This window comes from Loxodonta africana, chromosome 22 (assembly GCF_030014295.1).
Source record: "Loxodonta africana isolate mLoxAfr1 chromosome 22, mLoxAfr1.hap2, whole genome shotgun sequence".
Classification (NCBI taxonomy): Eukaryota; Metazoa; Chordata; class Mammalia; order Proboscidea; family Elephantidae; genus Loxodonta; species Loxodonta africana.
In genome coordinates this window covers 26843977-26866347 of record NC_087363.1, presented here as the reverse complement: position 1 = coordinate 26866347, position 22371 = coordinate 26843977, and the positions used below count along the sequence as shown (strand labels likewise).

General features: G+C 41.0%; 1 protein-coding gene across 1 annotated transcript; it reads right to left on the bottom strand.

Moving 5' to 3' along the window:
• Positions 1-8212: 8212 nt before the first annotated feature.
• XCR1 (X-C motif chemokine receptor 1) lies at positions 8213-21208 on the bottom strand. The gene is made up of 2 exons (XM_023547792.2): positions 20379-21208; positions 8213-14857 (listed from the first exon to the last, which is right to left on the bottom strand). The coding sequence occupies exon 2, from the start codon at positions 14824-14826 to the stop codon at positions 13825-13827; it is 1002 nt and encodes a 333-aa protein (XP_023403560.2). The 5' UTR covers positions 14827-14857; positions 20379-21208; the 3' UTR covers positions 8213-13824.
• Positions 21209-22371: the final 1163 nt, after the last annotated feature.

Sequence of the window (22371 nt, the reverse complement as noted above, 5' to 3'; positions counted from 1 at the left end):
CCACGTATTAGGTCATAAAGCAAGCCTTAGCAGAATCCAGGACATTGAAATATTACAAAGCATTTTCTCTGATAATAAGGCCATAAAAGTGGAAATCAATAACAGGAAAAGCAGGGAAAAGAAATCAAACACTTGGAAACTGAACAATATCCTGCTCTGAAAAGACTGGATTATAGAAGACATTAAGGATGGAATAAAGAAATTCATAGAATCCAATGAGAATGAAAACACTTCCTATCAGAACCTTTGGGACACAGTGAAAGCAATGCTCAGAGGCCAATTTATATCAATAAATGCACATATACAAAAAGAAGAAAGGGCCAAAATCAAAGAATTATCCCTACAACTTGAACAAATAGAAGGAGAGCAACAAAAGAAATCCTCAGGCACCAGAAGAAAACAAATAATAAAAATTAGAGCAGAACTAAATGAAATAGAAAACACAAAAACAATTGAAAGAATTAACAAGACCAAAAGCTGGTTCTTTGAAAAAATCAACAAAATTGATAAACCATTGGCCAAACTGACAAAAGAAAGACAGAAGAGGAAGCAAATAACCCAAATAAGAAATGAAATGTGCGATATTACAATAGACCCAAATGAAATTAAAAGAATCCTATCGGATTACTCTGAAAAATTGTATTAAACAAATTTGAAAACCTAGAAGAAATGGATGAATTCCTAGAAACACACTACCTACCTAAACTAACACAAACAGAGGTAGAACAACTAAATAGACCCATAACAAAAGAAGAGATTGAAAAGGTAATAAAAAAAACTCCCAACAAAAAAAAAGCCCTGGCCCAGATGGCTTCACAGCAGAGTTCTACCAAGCTTCCAGAGAAAAGTTAACACCACTACTACTAAAGGTATTTCAGAGCATAGAAAATGACGGGGTACTTCCAAACTTATTCTATGAAGCCAGAATATCCCTGATGGCAAAACAAGGTAAAGACACCACAAAAAAAGAAAATTGTAGACCCATATCCCTTATGAACTTAGATGCAAAAATCTTCAACAAAATTCTAGCCAATAGAATTCAACAACATATCAAAAAAAATAAGTCACCATGATCAAGTGGGATTCATACCAGGTATGCAGGGATGGTTCAACATTAGAAAAACAATTAATGTAATCCATCACATAAAAAAAAAAAAAAGACAAGAAACACATGATTTTATCAATTGATGCAGAAGAGGCATTTGACGAAGTTCAACACCTATTCATGATAAAAAAACTATCAGCAAAATAGAAATAGAAGGAAAATTCTTCAACGTAATAAAGGGCATTTATACAAAGCCAACAGCCAATATCACCCTAAATGGAGAGAGCCGGAAAGCATTCCCCTTGAGACTGGGAACCAGACAAGGATGCCCTTTATCACTGTTCTTATTCAACATTGTGCCGGAAGTCCTAGCCAGAGCAATTAGGCTAGATAAAGAAATAAAGGGCATCCAGATTGGCAAGGAAGAAGCAAAAGTATCTCTATCTGTAGACATGATCTTATACACAGAAAACCCTAAAGAATCCTCAAGAAAACTACTGAAACTAATAGTTCAGCTGAGTATTGGGATAAAAAATACAAGGTAAAAATACAAAAATCAGTTGGATTCCTCTACACCAACAAAAAGAACATAGAAGAGGAAATCACCAAATCAATGCCATTTACAGTAGCCCCCAAGAAGATAAAATACTTAGGAATAAATCTTATCAGAGATATAAAAGACTTATACAAAGAAAACTACAATACACTTCTGTGAGAAACCAAAAGAGACCTACAGAAGTCGAAAAACATACCTTGCTCATGGATAGGAAGACTTAACGTTGTAAAAATGTCTATTCTACCAAAAGTGATCTATACATTTAATGCAATTCCTATCCAAATCCCAAGGACATTCCTTAATGAGATGGAGAAATAAGTCACCAACTTCATATGGAAGGGAAAGAGACCCCAGATAAGTAAAGCATTACTGAAAAAGAAGAACAAAGTGGGAGCCCTCATACTACCTGATTTTAGAACCTATTGTACTGCCACAGTAGTCAAATCAGCCTGGTACTGGTACGGCAACAGATACATAGACCAATGGAACAGAATTGAGAATCCAGACATAAATCTATCCACATATGAGGAGTTGATATTTGACAAAGGCCCTAAAACAGTTAAATGGGGAAAAAGACAGTCTTTTTAACAAATAGTGCTGGCATAATTGGATATCCATCTGTAAAAAAATGAAACAAGACCCATACCTCACTCCATGTACAAAAACGAGCTCAAAATGGATCAAACACCTAAATATAAAATCTAAAACGATAAAGATCATGGAAGAAAAAATAGGGACAATGTTAGGAGCCCCAATACATGGCATAAACATATACAAAACATTGCTAACAATACAGAAGAAAAAGCAGATAACTTGGAGCTCCTAAAAATCAAACATCTGTGCTCATCCAAAGACTTTACCAAAAGAGTAAAAAGATTACCTACAGAGTGGGAAAAAGTTTTCAGCCATGACATTCCGATCAGCACCTGGTCTCTAAAATCTACATGATACTGCAAAAACTCAACTGCAAAAAGAAAATAACCCAATTTAAAAATGGGCAAAAAAATATGAACAGACACTTCACTAAAAAGACATTCAGGTAGCTAACAGATACATGAGAAAATGCTCATGATCATTAGCCATTAAAGAAATGCAAATCAAAGCTACAATGAGATTTCATCTCACTCCAACAAGGTTGGCATTAATCCAAAAAACACAAAATAATAAATGTTGGAGAGATTGTGGAGAGACTGGAATACTTATACACTGCTGGTGGGAATGTAAAATGGTACAACCACTTTGGAAATCAATTTGGTTCTTCCTTAAAAAGCTAGAGATAGAACTAGCATACAATCCAGCAATCCCACTCCTTGGAATATATCCTAGAGAAATAAGAGCCTTTACATGAACAGGTATATGCACACCCATGTTCACTGCAGTGCTGTTTACAATAGCAAAAAGATGGAAGCAACCAAGGTGCCCATCAATGGATGAATGGATAAATAAATTATGGTATATTTACACGATGGAATACTACGCATCCGTAAAGAACAGTGATGAATCTGTGAAACATTTCATAACATGGAGGAATCTGGAAGGCATTATGTTGAGTGAAATTAGTCAGTTGCAAAAGGACAAATATTGTATAAGACCACTATTATAAGAACTCAAGAAATAGTTTAAACAGAGAAGAAAATATTCTTTGATGGTTACGAGAGGGTGGAGGGAGGGAGGGTGGGAGAGGGGTATTCACTACTTAGATAGTAGAAAGAACTGCTTTAGGTGGGAAAGACAACACACAATACAGACAAAGTCAGCACATCTGGACTAAACCAAAAGCAAAGAAGTTTCCAGAATAAACCGCATGCTTCGAAGGCCAGCATAGCAGGGGCAGGGTTTGGGGACCATGGTTTCCGGGAACATCTAAGTCAATCGGCATAATAAAATCTAATAAGAAAACATTCTGCATCCCACCTTGGAGAGAGGCGCCTGGGGTCTTAAACGCTAGCAAGCAGCCATCTAAGATGCATCAATTGGTCGCAACCCACCTGGATCAAAGGAGAATGAAGAACACCAAGGACACAAGGTAATTACAAGCCCAAGACACAGAAAGGGCTGCATAAAGCAGAGACTACATTAGCCTGAGACCAGAAGAACTAGATGGTACCTGGCTACAACTGATGACTGCCCTGACAGGGAACACAACAGAGAACCCCTGAAGGAGCAGGAGAGCAGTGGGATGCAGACCCCAAATTCTCATAAAAAGACCCGACTTAATGGTCTGAGTGAAACTAGAAGGACCCCAGTGATCATGGCCCCCAGACCTTCTGTTAGCCCAAGACAGGAACCATTGCCAAAGCCAACTCTTCAGACAGGGATTGAACTGGACAATGGGTTGGACAAGGATGCTGGTGAGGAGTGAGCTTCTTGGATCAGGTGGGCACTTGAGACTATGTTGGCATCTTCTCCCTGGAGGGGAGATGAGAGGGTAGAGGGTGTTAGAAGCTGGCGAAATGGACACGAAAAGCGAGAGTGGAGGGAGGAAGCAGGCTGTCTCATTAGGGGGAGAGCAACTGGGAGTATGTAGCAAGGTGTATATAAGTTTTTGTGTGAGAGACTGACTCGATTTGTAAACTTTCACTTAAAGCACAATAAAAATTAAAAAAAAAACATGCAATCAAGATGCATTGATAATTATTAGTGATTGGGATGAGAAAGTTAGAAACAAAGAGGAAGGATTAGTAGCTGGAAATATGGCCTTGGTGGTAAAAATGATGATGGAGATCACATGATGGAATTTTGCAAGACAAATGAGTTCTTAATTGTAAATATCTTTTTTCAACAAAATAAATGGCAATTATACATGTGGACCTTGCTGGATAGACTACACGGGAATCGAATTGACTACATCTGTGGAAAGAGATGATGGAGATGCTCAATATCTTCAGTCAGAACATGGCCGGGAGCGACAGCAGATCAGATCATCAATTGCTCATGTGCAAGTTCAAGTTGAAGCTCAAGAAAATTAAAACAAGTCCATGAGAGCCAAAATACAACTTTAAGTATATTCCACCTGAATTTAGAGACCATCTCAAGAACAGATTTGCGACATTGGACATTAATGACCAAAGACCAGAAGAGTTGTGGGATGACATCAAGGACATCATACATGAAAAAAGCAAGAGATCATTAAAAAGACAGGAAAGGAAGAAAAGACCAAAATGGATGTCAGAAGAGCCTCTGAAACTTGCTCTTGAACCTAGAGTAGGTGAAGTGAATGCAAGAAATGATGAAGTAAAAGAGCTGAACAGAATATTTCAAAGGGCAGCTCAAGAAGACAAAGTAAAGTATTATAATGAAACGTGCAAAGACCTGGAGTTGGAAAGCCAGAAGGGAAGAGCATTCTCGGCATTTTTCAACCTGAAAGAACTGAAGAAAAAATTCAAGCCTCAAGTTAGAATATTGAAGGATTCTAGGGTCAAAATAGCTGTACGTTGACAGAGAACTGCCAGAAAGTCAAGCTGGGTTCATAAGAGAATGTCGAAGAAAGGATGTCATTGCTGAAAGCAAAGAATACTAGAAAGATGCTTCCTTGTGTTTTATTGACTATGCAAAGGCATTTTGCCTGTGTGGATCTTAACAAGTTATGGATAACATTGCGAAGAATGGGAATTCCAGAACATTTAATTGTGCTCTTGAGGAACCTGTACATGGACTAAGAAGCAGTCCTTTGAACAGAACTGTATGGTTTAAAACCAGGAAAGGTGTGCACCAGGGTTGTATCTTTTTACCGTACTTATTCGGTCTGTATACCGAGCAAATAATCTGAGAAGCAGGATCATATGAAGAACAGAGCATCAGGATTGAAGGGAGACTCATTAACAATCTCTAATATGCAGATGAAACAACCTTGCTTGCTAAAAGCGAAGAAGACTTAAAGCACTTACTGATGAAGATCCAAGACTATAACCTTCAGTATGGACTATACCTCAACATAAATAAAAGAAAAATCCTCACAACTGGACCAATAAGCAACATTATGATAAATAGAGAAAATATTGAAGTGGTCAAGGATTTCATTTTACTTGGATCCACAATCTGTGCCCATGGAAGCAACAATCAAGAAATCAAATGACGTATTGCATTGGGCAAATCTGCTGTAAAAGACCTCTTTAAAGTGGTGTAAAGCAAAGATGTCACTTTGAGGATTAAGTTGCGCCTGACCCAAGCCATGGTATTTTCAATCACCTCATCTGCATGCAAAAGCTGGACAATGAATAAGGAAGACCAAAGAAAAATTGTTGCCTTTGAATTATGGTGTTGGCAAAGAACGTTGAGTATACCACGGACTGCCAGAAGATTGAACAAATCTGTCTTGGAAGAAGTACAGTCGGAATGCTCTTTAGAAGTGAGGATGGTGAGGCTTCGTCTCACATACTTTGGACACGTTATCAGGAGGGCCCAGTCCCTGAAGAAGTAGAGGGCCAGCGAAAAAGAGGAAGCCACTTGACAAGGCAGATTCACACAGCAGCTGCAACAATGGACTCAAACATAGCAATGATCATGAGAATGGTCCAGGACTGGGCAGTGTTTCGTTTTGTTGTACATAGGGTCGCTATGAGTTGGATCTGCCTCAATAGCACCGAACAACAAGTTTCCCGATAGCACCACTGTTTCATTGAGTAGATCTTTTGGCCTGGCCAGGGAGTAGTTGTACTGAGTTTGGGGTGGAGTCTGATAGAGTTGCTTGTCAAAGGCTTCTCCTAAATGACTTTGTTGGGGTACCAAAAAAACCAAACCAAACCCACTGCCATCGAGTCGATTCCAACTCGTAACGACCCCATAGGGTTTCCAAGGCTGTAAATCTCTATGGAAGCGGACTGCCACATTTTTCTTCCATGGAGCAGCTGGTGGTTTCAGACCTTTCAGTTAGCAGTTGATTGGTTTAACCACTGTACCACCAGGGCTCCTTGGGTGTCATATCCCTGGTTTCGTATCTTGGTGGCTTAGACTCAACAAGCCTGGGCAGTAGTGAAACCTCGGTAACCTCTTCCCTGTATGTGGTGACCATTTGTTGATTTGGTAGCTGGACTCCTTCCTTAGTTTAGGGGAATTCCCCATCGCCTGAGTCTTGGTGGGAGGCAGAGCCTATTTCCCTCCAGGAGCCAAGGAAGTCAGAGCTGGATAGAGTGTGGGCATGTGGCCTCAGTTCAGTCTGTGAGCCTCATTTACCTGTTCTCCAGAGTGGGGATGGGACAAGGCTTTCTGGAATTACTTGCTGAAACCCCTGGCTTCTGGGGCAGTTGTGCCAGAGACTGGCTTTGTCCTAACTGTTCCTGCTGGCCTCCCAGCAATTTTGTGAGCCAGCAAACATCTGTTCTTTTTCCTTGAGTATAAATTGTTCTGTATTCGATTTTTCCCTTAATTTTTTATGTGTTCCCTCTCTCTCCCTTTCTGTCTCTTTGTCTCACTCTTTCTTGCTTGCTTTGTTGAACCATCTGTGATCTAGTTGCAGACATCATGAGTCTGTACCCTGATGTACCTCTGACACAGTCTCAGTGCAATCATGCCCAATACCTTCAGTGAATTTCCTTTCTGCCATGTCAGCTAGAGGTGGATTCTATTGCTTGTAGCTAAGAGCCCTGATGGATGCATCCCTTATCTGGGCATAAAATATGATGTGATAGAAAGAGTAAGTGTTTGGGGACAAGACAGACCCAAATTGAAAATCCCTGTTCTGTCTCTGATTCTGTGAGCTCAGGCAAGTCATTTATCTCTCCAAACTTCTCCTTTCTTGTCTAGGTAGTAGGGTCAATGCCCAATTTGCAAAGTTGTTGTGGAAAATGTGGCATTATATGTGCAAGGCACATAGCTCAGTGGCTGGCACATAATAGGTGCACAATAAATATTCATTGTGTGGATTACTGAATGATTAAATGCCCTGTATAAGACTTGGCTGCGCACTAGAACTACTAGGTGAGCTTTTAAAAATCCCCATGCCAGGTTTCACCCCAGACCAATTACATCAGAATACCCAGGCACCAGTATTTTTTCAAGCTCTCCATATGGGGTAACAGGCAGCCTATTTTGGAATATAATCTCTTTGAGCTTTGACGTCCTTGGTCAAACTAGAGAAAACAGTAGAAACCTCAGGTCGGTTGTGAAATATGGCAATATATGGACCCAGCATGTAGTAAAAAAAAAAAAAATGTAGTAGGTTTCACTAAAAGTCAGCTTTCGATCGCCTGTGCTTGTCTTCAGTTAGGTGCAGCCTTCTGTGTAGGGGAAGTAGACACTGAACGTCATGGAGAATTCTGCCATGCACTGGAACTCCCCTCCCACCTATTTGAATTTGTGCCCTAAACTATAGATTTGAAGAACCTCATGGAATTGCAACCCATGATGTTATAGACCCATAGACTTTTGTTTTTTAATTACTATTTGAGAGATCACTGAGTTCAACCTTCTCCAGTTAAGATGAGGAAATAAGCTCCAAATAAGGGGAAGTGGCTTGCTAAGGACCTAGCAAGTGTGATTTCCTATAATATTTGTGCATTTCCTCTAAATATGAAATAGAAAATGCTTTGACAAATGATCAGTATTCAACTTTTTTTTTTTTTTTTAATTCACATTATCCTTTTGATTTGAAAAGATCTAAGAGGCAGACTATTAAACAGTTATAACCAGAGTGGTGGTGGGTACTTCCTACCTCAAACTCAAAGTTCATTGCAAAATGTTTTGGAATAGTTTTAATGACATGTTCGTGTGCATCTTCAGCTGTGTAGATAATCAAGCTATGTCATTTTTTTTCCATCATGTCATTTTGGAAAACAAACAGGATTTCTTGGGATTGGAGTAATATTATGGAAACATTTCCCTGAATGAGAATAACCAGAGGGTGGCCAACATGAAAATGAGCCTCATTCATGTTTGTGGTCTCCTCCCACCACGCTCCCCCCTGCCCCAACCTGGGCTTTGTACTGCCCTTGCACAGAGAAGCACTCCACAAATGTGACCAAGGGACCACCTGGATGTCTGCACTCCTGTCTCATCCCCCACGATCACCTACAATCACCCAATTCCTTATGCCCATCGTATGCCCATTTCTTCCTCTAAGCATGAGAGATGTTCAAAACTGATTTTCTGAAATTGTCAAAGTCAAGGAACTGGGCTAACCTTGGCCTCCTTTGGTTCCTCTGGCCAAACTTCTTTTTGTGAAGGGGCCAGTGGGGGTGTATTAGGAGGTTGCGACAACCCCACACCTAAAATCTGAGCTAGTCCCAAAGTGGAGAAGAGAGCTCTATAGTCAGCGTAACTTGATGAGGAGTTAGGATAACCGTTCTTCCCCTTCCCAAACTTTCCCCTTAAATTCCAAAGTACCTCCCTTCAGGATGCCTGAAATTCCCGCCAGGAAGCAGTAGTATTCCTTCCAGTTGGAGGGCTATATTTCTGGAAGGTCCTTTTTCAGACACAAATGGGTCAGAAGACAGAAAAAACACAGAAGACTTGCATATCAGGCCAGGGAAGAGATGGAGGACAGAAAACGGAGCCATGGAGCACTAAGACAGTCTTAGCCTCCTGGGCAATTTTGCCTAAGATTTTAATCGAGCCAGTTTCCCATCATCTTGAGCCACACAGACTTTTTTCTCCAATCCCCCTTCTGTATCTTTTCCTTTACCCCAAGTCCTAACCCAGATACCCCATAAATAGAGATTAGGAATTATAATGCTCTAGGGTAGAAATGAGGGAGCATAACAAGTCAGAGGTAAATCGATACATGCTGATCTTTAATTTGTGCATAAAATAAAGCGAGGCTTTCTGTTTTTATGAGATGATTATGTCAGTAATTCATATTTGTCTGAGCCTGAATGGTTTAAAATAAGTATTTTTATATACATGATCTCACACATACCCCATCATATGAGTAGAGTCTGTGTTGTTGGATTATTGGCATCTCTGCAGTTTTATGGATGAGGAAACTGAAGCCCAGGTCACCAAAACCAGTTGCCATCAAGTCGATTCCAACTCAGGGCAACCCCATGTGTGTCAGAGTAGAGCTGTGCTCCAGAAGGTTTTCAATGGCTGATTATTTGGAAGTAGATCTCCAGATCTTTCTTCTGAGGTACCTCTGGGTGGCCTTGAACCTCCAACCTTTCAGTTAGCAGCTGAGCTTGTTAACCATTTGCACAATCCAGGGACTCCCCCAAGAACACAGTGGCTAAGTAAAAGAGCTTAGACTTGGGGTATAAGTCCAGGGCTCCAATCTCATGACCCTTTTTAGTTTACTTTGGGGATCTGTTCTATTGGACTTTCCATACTCCAGGCCTCTTTGTCCCATCATAGGCAGATTTTACAAATGAGAGCTTTCAGGAATTCAGCAAAGATTAACTCCAAATGAACCAGGAGATGTTAGGGCTGGGGGATCCTAGAGACGAGGTTCTTGGGAAGCCTACTGGGTGGGTACCTGGTGTTGACCAGAAGATGTAATGTAGGCAAGTGTGAAAAGAGAAAATAGAACAGAAAAAAAAAAAAGTCTTGTGTTCACTCACTCAACTAACCACAAACATTTCTGGGTACTGAAGGAGTTTCTAGAAACGCGAAACACTGGATTTGTGCCCTGAGGAACTTCCAGTCTAGCTGGGGCCACCAGAGGTCTGGGGATTCCTGAACTGGGAGACATGCTCCTGTGCAGAGATCAGCGAGGTCCTTTCTTCCTGATTTTATCTGAGGGAGCCAGGCGGTGGAAATGCTGTGGATTTTTTTACGTTCCAGAAGTGGCAAGAGGTCTGTAGCCCTGCCAAGGCACTTGTTTTTGACTGGATGATGGGACTGGCCTGGAAGGGTCCAGCTGAAGTCGAACAGTAGTTTTAGTGGGTCATGGGAAGAGAAGGGCAGGAGGTTTGTGGCCAGCAAGTGTTGTGGTCAAAGAATGTCTTGCAGAGTTTGGCCACTCATGTGCAGCTCTCTGGCTGCTCATTTTCAGCAGTCTCCTGAACACTCCCTCGGTCTTCCCATCCATACTTCTCTTCCTTTGTGCCTCTTTCCTTGGATTCTTAAGGATCTAGATTAGGAGAAGACTCCTGATTAAGGATTGTCCTAGAGCTAGTCTTTGGGGATACCAAAACATGGCTAGAAATGTAAAGAAATGGACATGATTGTATTTAATAAAACGCTCCAGGGAGGTGGCTGTATGTGTTGCAATAAATACTTGGATAAGCATTTTGGGATGGGAAGGAATGGGATGGGATGAAGAGAGGGTGGAGTCAGCCTTTCAAGGAACAAGCTTTGTGGTGGTAAAACCAAAAACCAAACCCACTGCCGTCAAGTCGATTCCGACTCATAGCGACCCTATAGGACAAAGTAGAACTGCCCCATAGAGTTTCCAAGGAGCGTCTGGCGGATTTGAACTGCTGACTTCTTGGTTAGCAGCCATAGCACTTAACCATTGTGCCACCAGGGTTTCCACCCACTACGCCACATAACCCCAAACCTGCCTTCTAAGAAGGGTGCATTCAAACTCTGTGGTACTTTGGTTTGGCCAAGTGGGTGTGTGAGTGGGTGTCTTCTGCTTTCCTGCTCTCTGGGCTCAGTCTGTTCTCTAATTAAATGTTGAATAAATACTTTAATAATATCACTTTGAAGAGGTGCTGAATAATTAGTTTGACAAAAGGCCCATAGGCCTACCTCTGAACCCACAAACTATCTCATTATCTCCTTCCATTTGCCGTTTCTTTTATCAGAGATGAATGAATGGCTGTCCTATTGGTTAGCAAGTCCACAAGAACTTTATCCCTTCCCTGGTGCACAGCCCGCTCCTCTCCAGCAGGTGCTACTGGATTCATTTTTAAAACTAGGTCCTTGTTCCTCCCTGGCCAAGCTAAACTTCTCTAAGGCTGGCCACCCAATGGCAAATAGATCTTTGAAGCTGCAGCTGGAACCAAAGGGGAAAATATAAAGCATTTTATAATTTATGTTTATGTAAAGTTTTCAGCTGAGTACTAAATTAGTAGCTACTTTATTCAACAAGCAACTACTGAGTGCCTACTATATGCAAAGTCCTCTTCAAGGGACTGTGGAAGACTCTGAAGTTCCCATTTTCAAAAAGTTGCAGCCAGTTGCAGTAATTCCAAGTGGAATGCATATCAGAATCACCTGGGAAGCTTTTCCAAGGGATCCACTCCAGAGCTGAATACGGTTCATAGATTCGACCCAGGTATGTATGGAATGGCAAAGTTTTCTTGTTGCTGTTAATTGCTGTCTAGTCAGTTCCAACCCATAGCAAGCTTACGTATAACAGAATGAAACGTTGCTCAGTCTTGTGCCATCTCCATGACCGTTGGTATGTTTGAGTCCATTATCACAAAGTTTAGAGGGTGGCTTATATATCTACAACCATAGGTGTGAACCTATATGCCTGTGTAAGAGGGAGGCACGTGTACCACTAACTAGAATGGAAGGTCAAGCATAGTCATTGCCACAGACAGGCATAAGCAGCATACTCTGAGAGTGTGGACTAGGGAAGAAAGGTCAGTATCCATAGAGAAGCAGCCTGGGCAAGGAAGGCAAAATATGCCCCACAACAAGGTTCTCTAAAAGCATAAATTGGAAGTATAAGGATGGCTGGGATTCTTTGATCACACTCAGCACACAGTAATAGAACCCCAGGATCCATGCTTGACAGGGATCAAACCCAGGCTCCTATACTCAGTTGGCTTGCAGTCTGATGAGGCAGGGAGATAAGACATGCAGGTATATAACTACAATGCAAGGTGAAGCATGACAAATACCAACATATTAGAGGGGGACAAAAAGAGTGCCCTGGAAAGTCATAGAGTCTTTTAGATTTGCAGGTCAGGGAGAGCTTCCTGGAGGAGCTGGTCTTTCATCTGGGGCTTGTAGACTGGGGAGAAGTATGAGAAAGGCTCAGAGGCAGAAGATTGGGGAAAAAGGTGCCTGCAAAGGAGCCAATGGTATTTTATGTCTGGATCCCAAGGTTCTTAGGGGAGGGATACTTAGTTCAGAATAAGGGTGGAAAGGTTAGTTGGCACTAGATTGCAGAGGGTTTGAAATCCTTGCCAAAGTATTTGGACTTTATTTGTATGCAGTGAAGAGCTACTCAAGGTTTTGAAGCAGCCTGGTGTCAGTGCAGAGGACAGCCTGGTGGGAAAAGAGAGGGACAGCAAGGAGACTACAGAAGTGAGGCCCTGATTCAAGGATGAAGCTGTAGGTGTGGAATGGCAGGAATAACTCAGAGACACTGGCAGGCAGAGCCAATAGGACCTGACCGTGGGAGTGGAAGTAAAGAAGATGCAGGACTCAAAGATGGCTTAGGTTTGAAAGGTGAGTGGCTAGGGGGAAGCTGGTGCCACCAACCAAGCAAAAGAAGGACATTTTCGATGGAAAGTGATGAATATGAAGTGTCAGCTCAATATCTACATGGAAAGGACAAGGTGTTGGAGGAATCTCCAACGTACAAGACCTCACCGAGGTGGGTATTTACATATATGGACCTTCAAACTTGGACTGTTGGCACCTTGAGGGTGGGAGCTCATCTCACTTATCGTTGTATCCTACAAACAAATGTTTAGTGCAGAGGGTAGCACTTATTATATTTATTCCTTCAATAAAATATTTATTGAATATTTTGAATATGTGCCAGGAACTTGAGCTACCGTATAGAACATGTCTCTAATCTAGTGGTGGGTTTTTAGGAGCCAGATTTTGTTGTGACTGTGGCTCTTGGAGAGTGTGGTGACTTTTGTTCTGCAGACAGTTCCATCCAGCAGTCACTGAAGAATACAGAGCCAGCCGCCTCCACAGTGAACTGATCAGTTGGGACAATCCTTTGGTGAGGGAAGGGAGAGACCATCTTGCCAGCAAATTGCATTGGCATAATTATCATACACTCTGACCTTCAGCCCTTCATAAAGCCTTGAAAGATGCCCCTTTCTGGGAATCCTTCCGTGTTTTAGTACCTTCTGAACCAACCAATGATAAGAAATCCATGTCTAAGTGAGTGAATCAATGAAGGAATGAGTGATGAACTCAGAATCCAAGAAATGTTTTTCTGGATAGCAATATAAAATTCCCAGCTGGGAAGCCACTTTTCCTCAGATGAGGGGATATGTAGGACTTGCTTGTATAAAGTATTTCTTTCACCCTCACCTCTGCAGTGGCAGCATCCCCACTGTTGTGCTCTTCTACAGTACTCCTTCCTGCCTCACTTCTCCTTACTCCCACTCCAGGTCCACTGTCCGTCTTGCCTATACCACCAAACTTGCTTTCAATAGAAAGAGGCACCCTCATAGTTGAAGGCCCCTTGGGAGTGTGGGGTAGGGGAAGAGCTGGGCGCCTGCTGCCTGCAGAGCCAGAACCGCCGAAGCAGACTTTTGAGGTGCCTGCGGAACTTGATCCCGACAAAGACATACAGCACTGGGTTGAAGCAGCAGTGGGAGAAAGCAACCTTGCCACAGATGTGCACAGCATACTCCAGCTGCTGACTGACCTCGCAGCTCTGGATGATCCCGAGACGCCACAGTGTCTTCAGAAACAAAATCAGGTTGTACGGAGCCCAGCTGAGGAAGTATGCCACCACGATGGTGAAGATGAGCCTGACCGTCCTGTGGTGCCGTTTGGATCGTGAGCACAGCAAGGTTCTGAGAATCTCCACATAGCAGAACAGGATAATCCCCAAGGAGAGCAGAAAGAAGATGTTGTGCTGGTAAACTGAGACTAGGAACCATTTGAGTTCTGAATAATCACAGTGCCCAGAGATCACGTGGTGGGAGATGGCATCGGGGATGGAAGACAAGATGCTGGCTGCCCATATGGCTGTAGTCACCAGCACACGACAACGAAGGGTGTGGATGCGCAGGGTTGAGAGCGGGCTCACCACAGACAGGTAGCGGTGGATGGTCATGATGGTCAGGAAGATGATGCTACTATAGAGGCTGACGGAGAAGAGCAAATTGAGAAGCTTGCAGAGGAAGTCTCCCAGCACCCAGCCCCAGTAGTACGCCGAAATCCACACGGGCAACAGGCACGAGAAAACCAGGTCTGAGAGGCACAGGTTGAGGATAAAGACATTGGTGAGAGACTCCAGGCTCTCATACTTCACCAGGACCCACAACACCAGGCCATTGCCCACAAGACTCAGGAGGAACACCAGGCAGTATAGGATGGTGGTGGTGAGGGTAGCAAAGACAAAGGTCTTGCTCTCACACAGAAAGCTTATGGACTCATAATCGAAGGGGGTGGTGAACTCTGTGATGCCTGAGGACTCCATCTGGACCAGGTGGCAAGGACGCTGGGAGCATCTGAAAGACAGAGACATGGAGTTTAAAGACATGTGATTAGGCTAGAGATCAGTAGGACTCATATTACAAAAAAAGTGTGGTCTATGGGTCAGCTGCCAGTTGGTGAACTGTTTGTGACAAGATTAGAAACTTGTGTCATAACATAAAGTCACTAAGCATACTGTTTAGTTTTGCTGGCTTTTTTTTTTCTTTTTCATAGCCAGATTTCTTGATGAAGGAAGGGCTGCATTGATCTACATTCTGTCACAAAGCTCCTTTCCTTATTGTGGACTGTCATTTGAGCAGCACTAAACTACACCAATCTCCCAGAAGGAGTCGGGGAAAGAGCAATGAATCCGGATTCAGATACCTAGATAAAATTTGGGCCCCATTACTGTGCTCTTGGCCTAGCCATTGAACCTTTCTGTACCTTATAAAATAGGGCTAATGATTTCAGAGTCATTCCTTCATTTATTCAGTATCTAGTGAGCATTTACTATACCGGGCACCATTCTAGGTACTGAGAATGCTGGCATGAATGAGACAGGCAAGGCCTCTACTCTCACAGAGCCTATATTTCACTGGTGGAGGGAGAGGGTAAACAAGAAATAAACATACAAACAAAAGAAATCCAAGCAGTAAAGAGTAAACAAAGGAATGTGATGGAGAATGACTAGGTAGAACTATGCCAGCTAGGATGGTCAGGGAAGGCCTTTCTGAGAAAGGATACTGATTTATGACCTGAATGATGAGAAGGAACCCAAGCATGGTTTGGGGGGAGAGCATTTCAGACAGCAGATACTGCTAATGCCAAGGATGATGAGTCTGGAAGGAGGTTGGGATACTGAATTTGGGGAGTACTTTGGTTGGGCCATAAATAACATTGGAAAGCCATGAAACGAAGTGACTTTGCAGAGGTAGGCACAAGCCAGGTCACACTAGGCCTGGTCAAAAAATCAAAACCAAACCTGTGGCCGTCGAGTTGATTAGCAACCCATAGGACAGAGCAGAACTCCTTCATAGGGTTTCCAAAGCTGTAAAAATATTTTTTTAATAATTTTTATTGTGCTTTAAGTGAAAGTTTACAAATCAAGTCAGTATCTCACACATAAGCCTATATACACCTTACTACATACTCCCATTTACTCTCCCCCTAATGAGTCAGCCCACTCCCTCCCTCCAGTTTCTCCTTTCGTGACCATTTTGCCAGTTTCTAACCCTCTCTACCCTCCCATCTCCCCTCCAGACAGGAGATGCCAACACAGTCTCAAGTGTCCACCCGATACAAGTAGCTCACTCTTCATCAGCATCTCTCTGCAACCCATTGTCCAGTCCCTTCCATGTCTGATGAGTTGTCTTCGGGAATGGTTCCAAAGCTGTAAATCTTTATGGAAGCAGACTACCACATCTTTCTCCCACAGAGCTGCTGGTAAGTTTGAATTGCTGACCTTTCAGTTAGCAGCCAAGCACTTAACCACTGCACCACCAGGGCTCCTTACTAGGCCTGATAAACCCACTGCCATCAAGTCAATTCCAACTCATAGCAACCCTATAGGACAGAGTAGAACTGCACCATAGAGTTTCCAAGGAGCACCTGGTGGATTTGAACCGCCTACCTCTTGGTTAGCAGCTGTGGCGCTTAACCACTGCGCCACCAGGGTTTCCTATGGCAAATGCAAAGGGAAGCTATGTCAGTTGGGTCTTCTGGGAAGAAGTTATTGGGACGGAGGTAGAAGTACAAGAACACGAGGTAGAAGTACAGGCATATTTTGGGGAATAATGCCTGTGGGGAAAAAAAAGGGGGTAGAAGGGGACTGGACAGGAGAAACTCAGATTGGGAGTCAGGATTGACAAAGATTTGGCTAACCAAATACAGAGCTCCAGAGCCAATTGCCTCCCTTCCTTTCTTTCATTTTCCTTCATTCCAACCCTCTTTTCCTTCCTTCCATAAAGTGCAGAAATCCTGATGGCAGAATTGTATCAGGGAACTTAGCGTTCCTTTAAAAAATAAGAAACGCAAGTGGACAATAAACATACAAAAACTTGCATCCTCTCTAGGAATCAAAAGAATACAAAATAAAGCAACCATACATATGTTTTCAAATAGCCTTCGTTTTGATCTCTGGAGACACAGGTTCACTTGATTACATAAAATAGGGTAAATTTTATATCTTTTTATTCTTCTTCTTATCCAAGCCTAGATAAGTGGGGGGCGGGAAATGACACATTATATAAAGGAGGAAAGTGATTCAAATGATAATCAACTTTTCCTCAGAAACGATGGAGGCCAAAGGACAGTGGAGCACCTCTTTAATGTGCACAAAGAAAATAGCTGTCAACCTATAATTTTAAAACATGCTTCAAGAAGGAAGGCAAAATAAAAGCATTCTCAGAGAAAACTAAGAGAATTTACCACTAGTAAAAGTACTAAAGGAGCCTTGGAAACACAGCGATTAAGCACGCAGCTGGTAACTGAAAGATCAGTGGTTTGAACCCACCAGCTGCTCCACAGGAGAAAGATGTGGAAGTCTGCTTTTGTAAAGATTACAGCCTTGGAAACCGTATGGGGAAGTTCTACTCTGTCCTATAGAGTCACTATGAGTCGGAATCAACTTGATGGCAACAGGTTTAGTTTTTGGTTTTTTTAGAAGTGCACTGTAAGAAGGGCTCATAGAAGTTCAACTGAAGAGAAATAATACCAGATGGAAACTCAAATCTTTAGGAAGGACAAAAGAGCACTGGAAATGTAAAAAAGGAAATAAATAGAAAATATTATTATTTTAAATTTCTTTAAAATATCTAGATATTTTAAAGCAAAAATTATAAAATTGTATTATGGGATTTATAACACATAAATATAATACACGTGACAACTATAATGTAAAGGATTGGGGGTGGTTAAATAGACTAATATGGTTGTACAATTTCTACATTTTATGTGAAGCAATACAATATTTACTCCAAGTTGACTATAAAAAGGTTAAGATTTTATTATAATCTGAATCAGTGACTGAAAAATAATGCAAAAAAGTATAGCTAAAAAGTCAATGGATAATTAAAATGGAATTCAATTCAAATAGTTGAAAAGAAGGCAGGAAAGGAGAAACAGGTACAAAAATCAAAAGAAGACAAACATAGCGGGTAGTAAAACAGTAGATCTGAATCCAATCATGTCAATAATCACATTAAATGATATTGAAAGACAAAGATTGTCAGAATGGTAAAAGAAAGTAAGACCCAACTATATGCTGTCTACAGGAGACATATTTTAAACGTAAAGACACAGATAGTTTGAAAGTAAATGGATGGAAAACATATTACATGAGAACTCTAATTAAAGAGGGTCATTATAGGAGTCAATTCATCAAGGAGACATAACAACCATAAATCTATATGTACCTAGTAACAGAGGTTCAAAATACATGAAGCAACAACTAGCAAAATTAAAGGGAGAAATGGACACATCCAGAATCATAGCTAGAGATTTTAACACCCTTTCTCAGTAGTTGATAAAACAACTGGACAAAAAAAAAATCCATAAAGTCATAGAAGATCTGGACAAAACCATGGACCAACTTCATGTAACCGACATCACTCCTGAAAACTGCAGAGTATGTGTCCTTTTCAAATACAAATGGAATATCCACAAGGGATAGACCATATTCTGGATTATAAAAGAAGTCTTAATAAATTTAAGAAGATCGAAATTACATAGACTATGTTCTCTGACCAAAATGGAATTAGAAATCAATAACAATTAAGATATCTAAAAAATTCCTAGTAATTTGGACATAAAACAACATACTCTGAAAGGCTTTATGAGTCAAAGAAGAAATCACAGGGGAAATGATAAAACGTATTGAACTGAGCAATAATGAAAATACAACGTATCAGAATTAGTGGACTGTAACCAAAGCAGTTAAAAAAAATTTTTTTTTTTAACTAAAGCAGTGCATAGAGAGAAGTCTGTAGCTTTAAATGTTTACATTAGAATGAAGAAATTTCTAAAATCAACGACCCAGAAAAAGCTAGAAAAACAAAAGCAAATTAAACTCAAGGTAAGTAGAAGGAAGGAAATAATAAAGATAAAAGCAGAAATTAACAAAATAGGGAATGAACAAGATAGAATATGAACAACAATAAAATTGGTCCCTTGGAAATTAAAAAAAAGAAAGAAAAAGCTAAAGCCCTAGCTAGCTAGTTGGATTGACAGATTGAAAACAAAAAGAGAAAAGTACAAGTTGCCAATATGTATGAAAGAAGGGTTATTACTGCAGATCTTATGGACATTAAAAGAATGACAAATAGTACGTTCAATTTTATGTTAACAAATTCAACAACTTAAGTGAAATGAACAAATTTCTTTAAAAATTTAACCTACTAAAATTGACATAAGATGACACAAAAATCTAAATAGTCTTATAATTATCATAGAAACTAACTGTAGCAAACCTTTCCACAAAGAAAACTCCAGAGCCTGATGATGACTTTTCTAGTGAATTCTGTCAAATATTTAACGAGAAAATAATACCAAGTCTACAAACTATTTCTGAAATAGAGAATAGATTGCCTTCCAACTTGTTTTATGAGGCCAGCAAAATCCTGTTACCAAAGTCAGACAAAAACATTGAAATAAAAGAAAACTACAGACCAATAATCCTCACCAACACAGACACAAAATCTTTAAAATTAAATCCATCAATATATATAAACAGAATAATAAATCACAACCAAGTGTGTTTATTCCTGAAATGTGAGGTTGGTTTAATAGTCAAACATAAATTTAAATCACCGTATTAATGGAATAAAAGGAAAACCAGTGACCTTTTCAATAAATGCAAAAAAAGCATGGTAAAGTTCAATACCTGTTCATGATATAAACTCTCAGAAAACCAGAAATAAAAGGAATATGGGACATCTACAAAAACTTACCCAGTTTTCTGTTTCTTACTCAATAATTTACTCAAAATTTCAGAGACATTCAAGTTTTGGGCCTGGAAAGGCCCTGAGGATACAAAGAAGGATGGCACTCAACTCCAGACATCTCTGAGTTACATACCAGGGATTTGGCTCCCTTTTTCCTGTCATTCTCTTCTTCCCCAACTCCACGGCCCACCTCAACTCTAAGGGAGTGAATTTAGCTTTCTGACTCACAATGTAATTTGGACTGAGAGACACTCTTCTAAATCATACAATCGTTAATAATAACAAGGCCTACACAAAGGTCTGTAACCAAGTAATCCCTCCACTTCTTCAGCGGAAAAAAAGGAAAAAACAAACGAACGTTCTATAGGTTACTTCTACCGGAAGTGTGGTTCACAGACCAGCAGCATCAGACCACTTGGAGCTTGTCAGAAACGCAGCTTCTTGGACCCCCACCCCAAATCTACTGAATCAGCACCTTTGGAAGTGGGGCCTAGAAATCTTATTTTCCTAGCTATCCAGGTAGTTCTGATGCCCACCAAAGTTTACGAACTCCTGGTAAACAAACTCCTGGTAGAGGCTTTTAAAAGCAGAGGAAAATGTAAGCAAAGGAACTCACCTGAATCTACACCTCTTCACATGCGTCTTGAAGCAGAAATGGTGCTTCTCTTTCTTCTCCCCCAAATCTGGGAAAGTCTTCACTACTTCCTCCTCTTCCCATCACCCAGTGGCTTGCTGGCTTGATCCACCCCCAACCTCTCTACTCCCACCCAACATCTCATGTTAGAATCTGGCTGCATCACTGTTCACACAGAAATTAGCTGGTCACCCAGACTGTCTCCACAGGCGTGTAGGGCCTACAACTCAAGGGTCATTTGGGCCCCCTGGGTCCCACCAAGCATAAATGCAGGTAATTTGGGATTTGGAAGAGATTCTAAAGGGCAGGATACAACGACAACAACAACAAAAAGTTGCATTTTGATTTTACCAAAAGTTTGATTTGCTTAACGAACTAGTTATGCATGGCTATTATTATTTTTTAAAAACTGAGGTAAATTTCACCATTTTAATAATTTCATGGTATACAATTCAGTGGTTTTTAGAATATTAACAGTGTTGCACAGCCATCATCACTATCCAATTCCAGAATATTTCCATCACCTCAAGAAGAACCTTACACCTGTTAGCAGTAAATTCCGCTTGCCCTCCCCCACTCCCCGGCAACCACTAATCTACTTCCTGTCTCTATGGTTTTGCCTATTCTTCTCACGCTCAAGGAAAGAGAAACACCTAACCATTTTCATACAAATGGAATCATACACTATGTGGGCTTTTATGTCTGGCTTCTTTTGCTTAACATAATGTTTTGAAGGGTCATTCACGTTGTGGCATGTGTCATCACTTTATTCCTTTTTATGGCTGAATAATATTTCATTATATGGACATATAGTGCCACATTTTGTTTATCCATTCATCAGTTGATGGGCACTTGGGTTGTTTCTACTTTTTGGCTATTATGAATAATGCTGCTATGAACATTCATGTACAAGCTTTTATGTTAACATGTTTTCATTTGTCTTGGATATGTATGTAGGAGTGGAATCACTTCATTGTGTGGTAACTGGATGCTTACATTTTTGAAGAATTGCCAAGCTGTTGTCCATAGTGGTTGCACCATTTTACATTCTTGCCAGCAGTATTCCCGTGTTCTGTTCGAATGACTGCCTCTTGGTCTCTGTACAGGTTCCTCATGAGCACAATTAAATGTTCTGGGATTCCCATTCTTCACAATGTTACCCATAATTTGTTATGATCCACATAGTTGAAAGCCTTTCATAGTCAATAAAACACAGGTAAACATCTTTCTGTTATTTTCTGCTTTCAGCCAAGATCCATCTGACATCAGCAATGGTATTCCTCATTCCACTTCCTCTTCTGAATCTGGCTTGAGTTTCTGGCAGTTCCCTGCCAACGTACTGCTGCAATGATGAACAGATTTCAGTGCAGCTTCCACACTGAGAAGATTAGTAAGAAAGACCTGGTGCTCTGCTTCTGAAAATCAGCCAATGGAAACTCTATGGATCACAATGGTCCCTTCCTGTTGTACATGGGATTGCCGTGAATCTGGGGCTGACTCAACAGCAGCTAACAACAACAGCAATAGTATCCAGTTAGGAGACCCTGGGTAGTACAAATGGTTAAGCGCTTGGCAGTTCAAATCTACCCAGAGGCATCACAGAAGAAAGGCCTGGAAATCTACTTCTGAAAGATCACAGCCATTGAAAACCCTATGGAGTGCAGTTCTACTTGAAACACGCGAGGTTGCCACAAGTCTGAATCAACTTGATGGCAACTGGTTTGGTTTGGTTTTTTAGCATCCAGTTATTCAATCAGTCACTAAAATGGGTGTTGTAGATGTAATTAACATCTACCAATCAGTTGACTTTATATAAAGGAGATTATCTTTGATAATCCAGGTGGGCCTGACCCAATCAATTAAAGGCCTCAAGAGCAGAACTCCATGAGGAAGAAGAAATTCTGCCTGACTGCGGCATCAACTCTTGCCTGAGAGTTTCCAGTTTGCCCTTCCTGATAGCCTGCAGATTTTGGAC